The sequence below is a fragment of the Festucalex cinctus genome, chromosome 14 (assembly GCF_051991245.1).
Source record: "Festucalex cinctus isolate MCC-2025b chromosome 14, RoL_Fcin_1.0, whole genome shotgun sequence".
In the NCBI taxonomy this organism is placed as follows: Eukaryota; Metazoa; Chordata; class Actinopteri; order Syngnathiformes; family Syngnathidae; genus Festucalex; species Festucalex cinctus.
This window is the reverse complement of record NC_135424.1, coordinates 2,734,260-2,750,513: the sequence shown is the minus strand read 5'-3', so window position 1 is coordinate 2,750,513 and position 16,254 is coordinate 2,734,260. Positions and strand designations below refer to the sequence as shown.

Below are 16,254 nucleotides of genomic sequence, written 5' to 3'. Positions count from 1 at the left end.
TGTCCATGTTTGCTTGACATGCAATTTCTTACATTTTGGTTCATTTTCAAAGCCAGAGATGACCCCACAAGTTAATAGCATTTGAACAAGCATATTACAATATTTATGTATTTAGACACAACTTAGGATAAAGAATGAGGTTGCACTTTACAAAAAAAAGGAAGCAACAAGATTTAGGTACGGACTGTGCAGTTTTTTTTCCTGCTATTTTGTCACACCGACTGTCTGGAATTTCAAATTTTAAAATGACACCCAAACGTTTAATATGGACCAGGCAAGAATAATACGTTTCAGGACTTAAATGTACCCCTAAAAGATATTCAACCTCAAGCTGTAAAGTGCAACCTGTTAACACAAAAACTATACACAGCCACACGCAGTCACAAAGCCAGTAAGACAACAATGGCCACGCCATGAATACAAACTAAATGAAACCAACATTTTCATTCACCGCAAATAAAAAACAATCAAACATTTGGTTCAAATGAATCATTGAATGACATGTGTGACGTTGACCTGCTCATATTTTCCAAAGTGTAAACACAAGATTTGAAACAGTGGCACATAATGCTGAGCCAAGCTTGACACACAAGTAAAAAAAAAACATGCAAGAAGGATGAAAGAATGTTTGTTGGGTTTGGGAGAAGAAATGATTAATGAGCATTGGCGATAAAAAACTCCTTCTGGATGATGTAAGCAACATCAATAACTATAGAAAGGGACCTTCAGACAGTTCAACTGACTGTATTATTCATGTAGAAAATCTCTGTTTTTTTATTTTTTTTCATGCATGTTATAAAAAGAAAAGGGGAACTCACTGGCCGCAGGGTCGGTCAAATAGCTGTAGCGCTTACGCAAAGCTAAGGAGGCAAAGGTATGGCGTCGTTCTGGCCTTTCATTCTGAAACAAACAAAAACAAAAGAGGCTTAAACATAAAAATATGCTCAGATAGTTATGTTTACCTCAAAAAAATTATTTTAAGTTGGTAATTTAGTCGGAAAGTTCCCTGTTCCGGGTCAGTCACCGTTTTGCAACCACAGACAATAAGAACTATTTGCTCTTTAATATCAAGTGCTCACAACATCCATCCATCCATTAACCGCTTGCTCCTCACAAGGGTCGCGGGGATGCTGGAGCCTATCCCAGCTGGCGGGGTACACCCTGAACTGGTTAGTATTAATCAAATCAATGTTTCCGATTAAAACCAACTGAAATGCCATTAATTAGTTCCAACACCCCATAAACCAACATGTTTTTGGTTCCATGGTTTTAATAAAGAAACATTATTATAATAATGCATAATACAACTGAATTGTGAAATGGAAATACAGTATAAATTTATATTTGCAATTTTGTGTTTGCTGAAAGTGCACTGGTGACTTTTTTTTTAAATTTTTTAACCCGAGTGGCGGCGAACCTGAAGTTTACTTGCGCTCAAATTTTGGCCCGCTACAGGAAAGCAAAAATATCGAACAAATGATGGCTCATCGCTCTAAATCTTGAAAGTTGGGCTACCCGGCCTTAAGTCAAAATACTTTTTTTTTTTTTTTTAAGTTACTTATATTAGTCAGTGCTACTTGTGTTTGAAGAATGCATCACATGGAGTCAGTGCGTTCAACATACGTAAGGAAAGTTATTTTTAGAAATGTGATATGCATCTGCAAGAGTTACAATAATCAATATTGTTGAAAAGATGCCACTTAAATATAGAACTATTGGACGAAAAATGGGATAATTTTATATGGGGGGAAAAAACGGTAAGAGGTGTGAAGCATTTCATGTCACTTGGGGTGAAGGCGGTAAATAAAATTAATTCGATAGAAACATTTACATTCATGCACAAAAGCAGTTTTAGTAAAAGCCAACAGAGGGACAAAAAAAACAAAATAAAAAGAAAACCAGCAGCTGTTTGTGTGATGATGAAGAGAACTATTTACCTCATCGTCAGCATCAGACTCCATATCCTGTGGGATTCCCAAGATGCATTGCAGCAGCAGGAGGGGGGGGAGAGATGACACAATGGAGAGCGGCGACATTGTCATGAGATGGGGTGATGGAAAATGGAGCAGCAAAACAAAAAATCCAGAAAACATCAGGGGGAAGAACTAAGTTGCATCATAACAATAATAATAATAAGAGCAAAATATAACAAGCAAAAGCACCGTTTTGTTGCAACAAATGCATGTGGCACCGCTCTTAACATAGAGCCAGGCAGCAGCGGAGCAAAGCACAATATAAAACACATTGTGGGGTCTTATGACTGGCTTAATATGTGCGATTAAAAAAAACAAACAAAAAAAAAACGCAAAAAAGCAGTCGTAATCTCCAAAACCCAATGAGTGTCTCGTCTTCATTATTTAAATATCATGTAGGTGACATGACATGAGCCAAAAAGGACTCGGGATAAGTTGACAAGTTGAGGCCTTTACCTTCTTGTGTGTGGGCAGTGTGATATTCAAATTGCATATGGCGGTCTGCGGGAGACCTTTCGAGGTTTTTGCTTCCTTCAGGAATGATAACCGGCCACAGGCCTCTTGGCCCATATCTCTGATCTGTACAAAAGACAAAAGGAAATGCATTGGTGAGGGGGGGAAAAATACAAATAAATAACCACATTCCGGTAGTAAAAGATTCTGCACCATTTCCTGCTCTGACATGTACCGTAGAACTCAAACCAATTAACAATCGATTAGTTGATCTGCTGACTGTAATTGATTGTTGATTCATCGTGTCAGGAAGTGTTTGCAACCAGCACCTTCATCTTCACAATACATGTCAATAAAGCCACCCAATCATGCTTCTTCCCTATCAATACTAGAATTGTATATTAGTGAGTCGTGAAACAAATATATGATATATAGGAAAATACTTGTCACAATGCCAATTCTTAACAAATTTCTAGAATAAAACAGACGCACGCAAACCACAACATGGCGGGGCACAGAAGAACCTTGTGAGGAAAGGCATCCACACTGAGAGCACCCAATCTTGTACAGAGAAGACTATTGTGCCCCGGAAAAAAATTTAATAATTGACAATAAAATTTTTGCCGAAGTCAAACAAGGAACTTTAGTCAATTATCCATCTCAAATGTTATTAATATTTTGTCACTGATTTTCTACCATTTAACACCAATTAACAATGTTAAGTCTCGCCAGAATTGTAAACTGGGAAAAAAATTGTAGAATAAATAAAGTGTATTTTGGAAGGAGAATTTGTTTGGATTGAAATTTGTTTAAATCGGTGTCATGTTGTAAAAAATGTACCTTCACGTTGAAAGGAAGTCTGTTTTCCTTGAAGGAGTAAAAATTGAAAACAAGCTGCTGTCCACTTTTGGTCAGTGGAGACAAGTTGCCATAGCAGTCCACATGGATGGGCTTGCCCTCCAGAACCTAAATGAGGCCGTGACAAAAAAGTATTGAGACACCACTTCATCAATGAAACAATGAAACAATTTGGTTTGGGAGTTAATTCCACTCAAGTTGGGTCTCGTGTGGGCAAGTCTATTCGAGCCCACCTCGATGTCTTTACTCCGGGCCACCTCCTCAAAGTTCTCCTGCTGCTCGAGTGTCTTGTCCACTTTGTCGTCCGTCATGCAGAAGCAGCGCAGGCGCGCCTCCACCGGGTCGATCATTTTGGCGAACACCACAAACTTGGCCAGGTACGGCACGCAGATCAGCTCCCGGTATAACTGAGACGCCAGACCCACCGTCTCAGGAATCTGGTGACAGTCTGCGAGCCAGAACCTGCACCGGGGACCACGCGGGAGGGAGGACACAGACTTTTTTTAAAGCAAGGCCGAGGACAGTGTTTTGGTTTTGTGGGGTTGGGATTTTGTTTTCTTTTGGTCTTTTTTGGGTGTGTTTGTCTGTGGTTGGTGTTTTTGTCATGTATTACTGGTTTCTTCCCTTGTCTCGTTATTTCTAACCACGTCCACCTGAGTGTGTCTTCCCTTCCCAGTGTGTGACCAATCAGTGCCCTTAGGTCATTACTGTTGGTGTATTTAGTCTGTTTGTCCAGTCGGTGGGGGTGCATTGATGGTGTTAGGTGGGTCATGCTAGGTGTGTTGTCTACTAAGCTTTGTGCTGTGTTGTCAAGCTACAGTCACGTCAAATCGTGTCCAGTCGCGTCCAGTTCTGTCACGTCAAGTCAAGTCCACTCACGTCCAGTTCTGTCACATCAAGTCAAGTCACGTCCAGTTGTGTCACGTCAAGTCCAGTCCAGTAAAGTCACTTCCAGTTCTGTCACGTCAAGTCAAGTCCACTCACGTCCAGTTCTGTCACATCAAGTCAAGTCACGTCCAGTTGTGTCACGTCAAGTCCAGTCCAGTAAAGTCACCTCCAGTTCTGTCACGTCAAGTCAAGTCCAGTCACGTCCAGGTCTGTCACGTCAAGTCCAGTCCAGTCAAGTCACATCCTGTTCTGTCAAGTACAGTCACATTCAGGTCTGTCACGTCAAGTCTAGTCCAGTCACATCCAGTTCTGTCACGTCAAGTCCAGTCACGTCCAGTTGTGTCACGTCAAGTCAAGTCCAGTTCAGTCCAGTCAAGTCACGTCCAGTTCTGTCAAGTCCAGTCACATCCAGTTCTGCCACCTCAAGTCAAGTCCAGTAACGTCCAGTTCTGTCAACGTCAAGACCAGTCACGTCAAGTCCAGTTCTGTCACGTCAAGTTAAGTCCAGTCACGTCCAGTTCTGTCACGTCAAGTTAAGTCCAGTCACGTCCAGTTCTGTCACGTCAACTCCAGTTACGTCCAGCCTGTCACGTCAAGTCCAGTCACGTCCAGTTCTGTCACGTCAAGTCCAGTCATGTCCAGTTCTGCCACGTCAAGTCCAGTTCCGTCACGCCCAGTTCCGTCAAGTCTGGTCGAAGTCTTGGTTTTCCTGCCCACTTGTGAACAAATCACCCTACGTTACTCATTTCCTCTGTCTGATCAGTCTCCTCACATTTGGGTCCACATCTCTCACTCCACCTCGAAATCACCACATATTCAAATGGTGTCGTACCTGGCCGACACATTTGTGGTAAAGGAGACGCAGTCGGTCACAAAGGAAAGCGGCGTGGTCCCCGTGATGTCTTCCCACTGGGCGGGGGACGTCCCTCCTGTGTGAGGCAGAGGGCAGAACATGATCATAAATACATAAAATAATTACTTAATTGAAGGTTCCCGTCGCCATGCCTGTGATGCTGCAGAGCAAACGCAGGCAAGGTGCCGCGTCGCCCCAGGGGCCGGTGGGGTGGCCCTCCGCGTGGCGGGGCGGCACGGGGATGGTCATGGTGATGGGCTTGTGGAACTTCCTCCTCCTGGGCTCAACGGTGACGATGGGGCTGAAGGTGGCTCTGTTCCCCAGGACCGCCCTCACCATGTCGTCAGGAACAGGCTGAGCCTAGTAAGGGGGCAAAAAACAAACGTCAGAAACAGTGAGACCTTGACTTATTGCCGATTCCCATATTTCGCTGAATAAAATTACGATAAGAGATTAATTGACTGATTAACTCATTCACTCCCAAAGACGTATTTATACGTGTTTTAGTTTGTTTGTTTTTTTCCATTAATGAAACAGATGAAGCACATTATTATTATTTTTTTTGTAACGACTTCCATCGCTTTAAGCTTCCACTTCAGGTCAGAAACTGCATCAAAGCCTTCATACAAAAACTCTAGCAAACAAAAACCTAAGAAAAACGTATAAATACGTCTTTGGGAGTGAATGAGTTAATTAAAAAAAACAAAAACCTAATAATTTATTTTAGAGTTCTTTAGTAATTGACTTAACTGCAGAGAAAAAAAAATAATTTTGTTTTCTTTGTCTTATCGCTGCTATGTGAAAAACACGTATGTCCATTTTTTCCCCATTTTTAGTTTTTTGGGATGAACTGAATACAGACATCCCAAAAACCAAAAAAAAAAGAGAAGAAAATGGACATAAGTGCAACATGTTCATGTTTCCGAGTTGAGTTGATACGAACCTGCAGGCCGACGCGGATCTTCTTGGTGAGCGCCCCCTGTGGGAAGGAGGCCTGGACCATGGGCACGGTGCTACTGGACAGGACGCCCCCGTCAGGACCCATGTGGTTGGACTCCTGCTTGATTCTCGACACCACAGCAAAATACTGGGGGAAGTCTCGGCTCACGATGCGGCAAATGCGTTTCTTCTCCAGCTCGGCAGGGCTGTCCAACTCTGTCACATGACCGTGACACGTGGACGGAAGGGAACAACAATCCAAGAAATGTAAATTTTGCGTTGAAAATGAATTCGTTTGGCACCAGTTTAAATACACAGTGGTTAATACGACCGCTCTTTTACCTTCATCCATGCCAGTTAGCAGCTCTATGAGTTCCTCTGGAGTGGAATCAAACTGGTGCTCGCGCCACGTGTCGCCGTTGTCGCTCCTCAACACGATCAGTTCCCGCTCCTTCCCCCGCATGGCGCCGAAATGAGGGATCTCCACAATCACGGGACTGAAAGGAAGAACGGGATTGGCGCGGTCAGTCAGTAGAGCCTGGACTTCCTTCCTTCCTTCAAGTTTCTTTCTTTCTTTCTTTCTTTCCTTCCTTCATCCATCCATTTTCCATAAGCTCTTGTCCTAAGCAGGGCTTCCTTCGTTCGTTCGTTCGTTCCTTCCTTTCTTCTTTCCCTCAAGCCCCTCCCTTCCATCCTTCCATCCATCCATAAGCTCTTGCCCTAAGCAGGAATGACTTCCTTCCTTCCTTCCTTCCTTTCCTTCCATCCATTTTCCATAAGCTCTTATCCTAAGCAACCTTCGTTCGTTCGTTCCTTCCTTCCTTCCTTCCATTTTCCATAAGCTCTTGTCCTCAGCAGGGCCACTGGTTTGATTGCCAGTCAATCACATGGTACATAGGCTACAGGTGAACCCCCCCACCCCATTAAAACTGAATTCCATGTAGAATATAAAACCCCTATAAACATACATATACTGACAAAACTTGCATTTGAGAGGACTGACATGCATCAGATCACTTTCTGTATCAGAAACTTCTTTCACCCACACATGTCATTTACTTCCTGATAGTAGAACGGCCACCAGAGGGGGCCAGTGAGTATCGGCAGTCTTTGCGAGACTGTGATGCCTTGAAATAAGACCACTATCAGCCATTCCAGAATACCTGATATTGCACCGCTCATCACCGCTATGTCACTTTTTTTTTTAAAACCACTTTTTAATCCTAAATTCTCCGTGTTTGAAACCTACCCAAGAAACTGCGCCCCAGCCGGGCCGACCTCCACGAGCCTGCTGACCAGGCCTTCCCCTTCCACCATGGGCGGCGGATAGGCGAGCTTGTGCCTCTTGGCCAGGCGGCAGGTGATGCGCGTGGGCGCCGTGCACTTCCTGGGCGGGATGATGATGCGCATGCCGTTGTGGCGACTGCCCCTCATCGACCCGCCGCGGGCGTCCACCATGAAGCTGACCAGGAACCTGCGTGACGGCACAGAAGCGACCGTGAGGGTGGGAGGAAGACGAGGCCCGAGGCCGCGATGGACAGAAGCCACACGGACATAAAAGTGAGCAGGACGATCGATCCCCATGCTGTGATCACCGGACACCCAAACACGCAACGGAAACGAGAGAAGAGGAAAACAAAAGAGAACGCGGCCCAGAGACACGACAAAGAAAGTTGCTTTGAGTTCCGAGAGCTGGCTCAGGTGGAATGCCTCAAATTGAAGGCAAACTCAACGGTCGATGGGTCGTTCAGTTCAGTTTGGAGGCAAAAGGTGAGACTGACGCCAGCGTTTCAGATCCTCCAAAGCAGCCGTCAGTGAGCAAATATCGCACACCTGCACGGATGTTGCACCGACGTGTGATTTCTAGGTGAGACACGTGTCACAAAAACGTTGGGATACTCGGCTTTCTGGTGACATTCCAGAAGGAACCGGAAATGCACTATAACCTTTTACAGGTGAACCTAATTATTATTATTATTTTTTTTAATGCACATTTCCAACCACTGCTCAGCTCCTTGTTGCGCAAACATACGGAAACATGAAAAAATAGTACATAAACATTCAAACGTTTCGAGAAGGTCAAGTTAACATCATCTGTAAAGGTCATATAGTGCATTTGAAGATGCAACTGAAATTTCACCTGACAGCCTCACATCCTTAACTTTTTGTGAGTTAATCTGTCCTGTCAGCAAAATGACAAGTGAGTACAGTAATCCCCTGCTTTATCACAGTTCACTAATTGTGCTCCTTCCTACTATATTGCAGATTTGTCTTTTCTTGTGTTCACATACACACTAAATTAAACTCTAAAATAAATTATTCTATTTTTTTTAAATACCATTATTACTACATGCATACGTACAGCATTTCCTATACATTTTATGTTACATGTAACTTTAAAAAGTGTGCTTAAACATGTGGAAGGGGTATTATTATTATTATTATTTTTTTAAATGTTCTATATATATCAGTGGTTCCCAACCTTTTTTAGCTTAAGTCGCCCCCAAACCTTTTCAGTCATGAATAATCCCAGAAACGAACATTTTGATGGTTGTCCAAAAGTAGAATATAACTTAATATTAACACTTAATTCTTGGGCATCGTCTTCTTATTAACTCAAATTAAACATAAAGATAAATATTTTTGCCTTGAAAATGCAGTAATACAAAAAAAATCAAAAGAAATAATAAACCTTATCACACTTAAATAAAAAATGAAGCTCCTTTGAGAAAAAAAAAAAAAATCCCCTTTTAAACGGGCATTTAATCTTTAAATACCAGCACCAAAACACTGATCAACAATAATATTCAAGCCCACTATAGCAGTTTTACTTTCTTTTCATTTGTCATCTGAGCTTTAATGAGACACTCGAGCTGATGCAGCTGTTATGATTTTGGCGCCGGCTGTGCCACAGGTTATTGATATGGAAAATAAATTATTAAATGCTTTCACGTACTCCCTGCAATTCTGCCCTGGTTGGGAAACACAGCTATATAAATCACGGATTTGAAGCATTCCCGAATGGGTCTGGAACAGGGGATTACTGTTCATATTCTTCTTGTGAGTGTTTTTGTTCAGTAATTTCAGTATACGGTTATTCATGTACTCTGTAAGAGAAAACCACAAACACAAAATGACACACTTGTACTGTACTATCTCTATGCGATGCAAATGAAACACCAGACCACACGAATATGAGTGGGAGGAAAAAAAAAAAAAGGGAGCGTCGGTGAAGGCAGTGATGAACGAGTGAGTGACATCACTGAGGGGACGGGGGTTTGGGGCGGAGCATCACGGGTTTAACAGAGCAGCGAGCTCAGCGGTCACCTGGAGTCATACTGAGGGAGCGGGGAGGAGAAGCTGTAAAATAAAACACATGGAGACAACGCAGGGAGAGGCAAAGCCCCGAAATGGAGTTTTAGTATCAAGGTTGACAACTGCTGTCGGGATCTATGGCGACAAAACACAAACATCACAAACGACGCCGGGACGCAGAACACAACACTGACTGGGAATATTAAAGGCACGGTCTACCGTTTTCACTCAGGAAAATGCACTATGAAAATACAGGATTTATACACACAAACTCCTTCTCAATTTACACTTCTGGGCTTCTGATAATGTGCGGTGGTGATTTTTTTCCTAACCCCCTAGCCTGTATTTTGCCATTTTGTGTTTGTTTTGTAAATAGTCGGGCGTTTCTGTGGACAGACAGTTTTTAACCCTCCAACCAATCGCAGAGTGGGGGGGGGGTCGCAGACGGGGCCGGGCGAATTTGTCGGCTGCGTGACGTCATTCCCGCGGCATTTTGACAGCACGCACGGATTTTTATTTTCCACTCACTCACTCACTCACTCACTCACTCACTCACTCACTCACTCACTCACTCACTCACTCACTCACTCACTCACTCACTCATTCACTCACTCACTCACTCACTCACTCACTCACACGAGTGAGTGAGTGAAACGTCCCGCTGTTTACAAAACTAACACAAAATGGCAAAATACAGGCTTGGGGGTGTGGGGGTTGAGGAAAAAAATCACCACCACACATTAACTCATTCACTGCCAATGACGACTATAGACGTAAAAAATAAAATTAAATACAATTAAATAAAAATTTTAATTAAAAAAAAAGAAATTTCAATTTAGTTTTAGTTATAGTCTTCTGACTAAATATAATTAAAGCCTTAGTCATAACTTAGTCACCTGATTGCATTTGAGTTTTAATCCAACTTTAGTCGAAAAAAATAAAGAGCAATTTTAGTCGACTAAATTGACTTCTGGAGGTCGAGACCCAGTTTGTGGTCTCAGTAAGACCAAGACCAATCACTATGCACGATGGTAGCACTTAGTAATGAAATTGTTGTCATTGTTGTTATTAATAACAATTGGGATTAATAACTCTGAATGAAAACAATGTATAACTAAAACTAAATTCAAATTTCTTGTCAAAATTTGCACTGGCTGTTTGCTTGGATTTTTGACGTCTAAAGTCGTCATTGGCAGTGAATGAGTTAACAGAAGCCCAGAGGTGTAAATTGAGGAGTTTGTGTGTATAAATGGTGTATTTATATAGTGCATTTTCCTGAGTGAAAACGGAAGATCGTGCCTTTAACAAAAAAAAAGAAATGGCGTGTTTTTCAATGATCAAACATCGTCTCTTCTGATTACGTCTATTTCAAGGTGTATGACAGCTCTTTCACAATCATCATGGTCAACATAGGAGAGAAAACTGGACTGTGTCATTCGATTCATGACATATGAACGTTAAGTAGAACATCAAAAAGCCGCATCAGCGAGGTCGTTTGCTGACTACCGAACACGTGCTGGCGTTCAACACTCACGGAACACGCGTGCGCACGCGTCCACACGCCGACGCGCTTACCCGGAGTGGATGGGGCTGGACGCGATGTTGTGGCCGTGGTCCACCGTGTCCGGCGTCCAGCTGTAGCGCCGCATGCACTCCGAGTTGTATTCCCGCGTCACGGCAAGATGCTGGGAAGAGCAAAAAGGCGGGTTGAGCAGACGGAGGAGGACGATGGAGGATGTGATGAAGGGGAATATTGGTGAAATGAAAGGAATCAAATCAAATCAAAAAGTGAATGAATAGTTTTATTCAACAAATAGATAAGGAAGGCCAATTCTGACCTAATTTCTACATTAAAGAAGCACTAAGGAACTTTTCAATCTTAAAGGAACACAAGACTTCTGAAAAACTAATCAGCTATTTTGTGAAATGGTTCATTTCAACTGTTCCCTGAAAAAAAAAATTGCCAATTTATGTTGAGCAATGATGATTTTATAGCACTTTTTATGAATATTTTTGCGTTAAAGTACTGTATCGGTATTTTGGACAGTCACGTGATCATCGCGATGTATCGCTTGCTTAAAATACACATTGAATTACATAGAATGAGTGAATTACAGCATAGACTCATGACGAATTATCCCGTCCCACGACGGACACCAAAGGTGTAACTTCGCCTGACTACAAAGAAGCACTTCTTCAAAAGCAGTACAGCCATGAAGGACACCAAAGATTTGTTTCCAACCGAAAGCTGGATAAAACTGGCAGATCCAGCCGCCGGTGAGTCAAAGTGGACGGTAAACATGACTACGTTCAAATTCAGACACTTAGCTTGTACTCTGCTAGGCGAAGCTACATGTCATGTGCTAAGCACGCTTTAGCCCACATTAGGAGCGCCCACCCACTACAGGGAATGACGTGAAACCGGATGTGTTGAGGACTTTACTCTGAACACAACTGGCGAAGACGTCTTTTTCTTGCTCACTACGTCAGCAAATTCCCATTGAAATGAACAGAGACGGCTTCCGGTTACGCACGGGATACGTCATCATGATCATGTGACCGGGAACATGGCGTTCCCCACCGTACGTTCCAATTCGGACACTTAATCGGTTACAATTCAGGGAATAAGATGCCAGAGATATTTGCACTTTTTTTTTCTTTGTACACAATGCTTAAGCCAATACTGGAAAATTATTACTAAGTGTTGTATCACTTGAATAAAATATTTTCAGAACTCTTCGGATGAAACAACTAGTGCAGGGGTGTCAAACTCATATTAGCTCAGGGGCCACATGGAGGAAAATATATTCGCAAGTGGGCCGGATCGGTAAAATTGTAAAATAATTTTTAAAACGTTGCTGTCAATTACATGCAGATTTTCGCTATTTGTGGGCCAGCCCTAAATTGCGGGGCGCATCTGTACAAATATTGTCCCCAAATTTTTTTGCATAAACCTGTACATTGTTCACTGATTGTGTGCCGGGTGCCGTTAATGAAGTTATACGGACGTTAATCCTTGTCAATGTGTAGTTGAATGTGTGTATTATTCAGCACGTTTGTATTTGATTCATGTTTTTATTTTTTAAACAAACTCACTTTAAATTGTTTTTAAAATAACGACATTCAGAGCAATTCCATGTACAAGTTGCATTGCTCAACTGAGACTTACTTGTGTAATTGTGAATTTATAAGCTTTGATTGTGGCCGGCTGATTAATTGGACCGACATTACTTTTTTTTTTTTTTTTTTTTAAACTTTACAAAACTATCTCGCGGGCCGGATTAAACCCCATTGCGGGCCTGATCCGGCCCCCGGGCCTTATGTTTGACACCCCTGAACTAGTGGAATGGTAGTTTTGCAATGGCCTGAGGGGGTCTGTATCATTTTTACCAGCACGAAGCAACTTTGAGGAGGATGGTAGGAAGACTGCCACACGAAAAACTACAAATGTGCTGATTTGCTACCTAAGGGAAGCTAGCGGGATAAAAGGACAGGCAAGGATCAACATTGGCCCGGATCTCACTCGCTCAAAAACGTCGCAATGCACTTGTCCTCATTAGAAGTGTGGTCCTCCTTCAGGCGTAACATTACCGCCTTTGTCCACACGGCGGCGCCATAATCAACGTAAACTGAAAGTTCCTTAGTGTTGCGCTAATATTTGGATCGTTTCTTATGCAATATTGCATTTGACTGTTTAAAAAAACAACATGAAATGCAACTTTTAGTTTTTTGATTGAACTTCTGAAAAATTTCTTTCACAAGGTTGGTTTCTAATTCATTCAGATGCATCAGCACATGATAATAATGTCTGTGTGACATAAAAATGAGCATGAGTGAGCGTAGAATGGACGTGGGAGATGTTGCTAAAAACACTATGACCTAAAATAATGATGTTGAACTTTTTTTTCTTTTTTTTTAATACCTTATTTAGTGGGTCGACCAGGTAGGAAATGTCTTTACAGACACTCTGAAGCTTCGGGAAGAGATAAGAGTCAAGAGTTGCGTTTAACCACAATTTATGATGTTTAGTTTGCAAGAAAATTACACAAAATAACACTTTATGTATCAGATGGGATTGGAACAAGAGACGAACTCATGCAAATGAGTCCATTTCAAGGAGGTAAATCATGTATAGCGTTTGTATATTTTGGGGTCTTGGGCGATGTCGACACTGTTCGAGCAGGCTCCATTGCAGCCGCTGTTTATAATCTGAGAGGTGACAGTTTCTGCTTTAGCTCCTGACCACCACCAAAAAAAAAAAAAAAAACAGTAGGATGGGCGCGGAGCCCTGCAGTACGCCCTGAGATTTTCCATGAGGAAACAAGAGACAGGAGAGTAAAACCCCTCATTTCATCCTGGATGCTGAACAATTTCAAAACAAACAAGCATAATATTGACACTGTGAAGTGTGAGGATGTGAAATTAAAAAAAAAAAAAAAAAAAAAAAAGGACTCGTCGTGTCTTACCGTGTCCTTGGTGGGGGCCAAGATCTCCTCGATCATCATGCTGTCCCGGGCGAAGGAGCTCCGGTTGAGGGTGTTGGACCTATCCGAACTGAAGGAGCGGAGGCTAAATGTTACCACGCGAGCCAGCGCCGCGGGGCAACAACAAGCGACGGGCGGAAGGGGAACGTGACACAGGACAAAAAAAACAAAGCAAGGAATTACGTTACTTCATGCAACCTCCAGGGAACATGTTTTTTTTTTCCACTTTTATCTAAATGGACTAAGAGTGTCCAGAGTGGAAAATTAGAAGGAGATGGAAAGGAAGGTGCGATTCTAGAGAGACAGGTTATTCAGGGATTGAAAATACTACGACTACTACGTCTAGAAGTTTTCTCCATTGACATGTACGAAAATGCCTTTAATACAGTGTAGACACAAAAAAAATAAAAAATGGGCCGGCATAAATGATACCATTTCCGGTGTTGGGGCGTGCCTCCAACTTGAAGCATACTTAGATATTTACATATTTAGGTTTTCCACAGCAACTCTTGTCCTAATAAAGCCTTTTTTTTTTTTTTTGCAAGAAATGATGGAGCCTTCTCGGAAAGGAGGCAAAACTTCTTCTAAGAGAAACAGAGCGGTCCATTTGCGATCAACAGGAAGTCTATTTAATTTCACTTCTCTAGGTCCTCAAATATTCATATTTCAAATGATGTGATAATTTTGGAAAAGCCTGTATATGCAAAATTACTGATAAGTCTGGTTTCTTTACACAAGTTGATTCCATAGAGAAAGTTTTGGTCCGGCTATTTTGTCGAGTATCTCAAGCTAAAATCTTAAAGAAGTCGTCAATATGTTCTATGCAGCCCCACTGGTCCAAATATGACATTCTGGTTAATATTGCGTTAGTGGAATATGAATAAAGCAGAAAAATCCAGCCGTTTTTTATCCGTCTCAGGGGGCGGCCATTTTGCCACATGCTGTCGCCTGAAGATGACATCATAACTGCGCAGGTCTCGGGTAACAACCAATCACAGCGCAGCTTCAGAAAAAAACAGGTGAGCTGTGATTGGTCGTTGACTCGCCCCTGAGCAACTGTGATGTCATTTTCAGTCGACAGCAAGTGGCAAAATGGCCGCCCCCTGACATGGATAAAAACGGCTGGATTATGCTTCATAACTCTTATTCCACAAATGTAATATTATTAATCATAATGTCATGTTTGAACTAGTGAGGTCACATTTGACATATTATTGTCAAGAAATGTTTCAGCTCGACTTCCACTAAGTCTTTTCGATTCAGTCCGCAGCACTAATTTATGTTTTTTGGCTCGTAAACAAGAAGAGTCCCAAAGACTTGAGAGAGTTTGATGCGTTGTAGAAACGAAGCAGGCCGTTTGGTTTGTGACGGGAGCAAAATGCAGAGCTCAGCATGTCGAGCGGGGGCGCAGTCGGGCGCGGAGAGAAGCGCTTTTATTCGCCGCCGCGGTTACCCGGCAACTCCGAGCTGCCGAAATGGACTCGGTGGCAATTCCCCGTTGGAAGTCTCCCAAGCCAACATCCGTTCAAAGGCTCGTCCTTCCTTTTCGAGCGGCTTCCCTGGAGTTGCTTATGCAATGTTTCAATCTGGATCCAGAGCGTCAAATCACCTGACACTCTCTCTCTCTCTTCCATCCCTTTTTCTTTCGACAGAATGATGGCGCTTTCATGCAGCTGCCTTCTTTCTTTTTTTTTCCCACCACTTCTCCGTTCTCTGTTCCCCTGAGCCAGTTCATCCTTCTCTCCTTTTGTCCTTTTTCAACACTGCTCCATTCATCTTTCCGGTGCTCAATCTGTCTGCCCTCCTTTTCTCGAAGCTGCAACTGAACATTTTCCCGATGACTTGATTTCCGCAATCTGTAAATAACAAGCCGTTTTTACGAAGCTACTTGTGTACAACAATGGGCAAAAGTATGAGTTACGGCAACATCGTTGCCCAATATTGACCATGCATCCGGAATTCTCCTGATGACTGCTGGCGTGCGGCCACAGATTTACGACGCGTGCAACTTACGACTTTGTTTACGGCTTGGCTGTCTTTCACAAGGTCCCCCACTCTGTTTCTCTTACAGACACTATTTCACCAGTCGCGACACGATAGTATTACGTACAGTATGTGTAGCGAGACATTGCCAGTGTCAAAGTCAAAAAAAGAAAGGGCAGAGGAAGGCCATCGATTTCGACACCCCGATAATCGTAATCCGGCTCGACGGGGGCGAGAGGAAAGTTAATGAGATTGGGAAAAGGGCTTTCGGTGCGCCTGCTACGCTGCCGCTAAGCCGCTCACAGACGCTAGCTGCGGTCAAACAGCGCCTAAAATCAACTTACAGATGATTGGTGGGACCAAACCAGCAAAAAAAAAAAAAAAAAAAAGAAGATGATGCAGGTGGCAAGTTGAACATTTCTCAGTATGCAAGTGGACTCTGAAATTTGCGAGCTCAGACTGGATCAGGAGCCACCAATCTTTTTGAAGCCACTTCTGAAATAACAAA

General features: G+C 42.7%; 1 protein-coding gene across 29 annotated transcripts in view; it reads right to left on the bottom strand.

The window, feature by feature from the left end:
- Positions 1–16,254, bottom strand: part of LOC144000875 (ankyrin-3-like) — a 121,450-nt gene that overhangs the window by 16,099 nt on the left and 89,097 nt on the right. For 18 of the 29 annotated variants that reach the window (XM_077494597.1, XM_077494608.1, XM_077494591.1 and 15 more), the window contains 14 exons: positions 13,746–13,848; positions 13,202–13,252; positions 10,855–10,964; positions 9,292–9,324; positions 7,214–7,438; positions 6,307–6,461; positions 5,969–6,180; positions 5,178–5,385; positions 5,005–5,101; positions 3,518–3,746; positions 3,267–3,392; positions 2,430–2,552; positions 1,938–1,964; positions 819–900 (listed from right to left, as the gene is read on the bottom strand). In XM_077494597.1, the coding sequence (XP_077350723.1) occupies positions 819–900; positions 1,938–1,964; positions 2,430–2,552; positions 3,267–3,392; positions 3,518–3,746; positions 5,005–5,101; positions 5,178–5,385; positions 5,969–6,180; positions 6,307–6,461; positions 7,214–7,438; positions 9,292–9,324; positions 10,855–10,964; positions 13,202–13,252; positions 13,746–13,848 (1,781 nt within the window). Of the gene's footprint in view, positions 1–818; positions 901–1,937; positions 1,965–2,429; positions 2,553–3,266; positions 3,393–3,517; positions 3,747–5,004; positions 5,102–5,177; positions 5,386–5,968; positions 6,181–6,306; positions 6,462–7,213; positions 7,439–9,291; positions 9,325–10,854; positions 10,965–13,201; positions 13,253–13,745; positions 13,849–16,254 lie in introns of those variants that run through there. The other 11 variants (XM_077494595.1, XM_077494617.1, XM_077494603.1 and 8 more) reach the window with 9 other exon arrangements.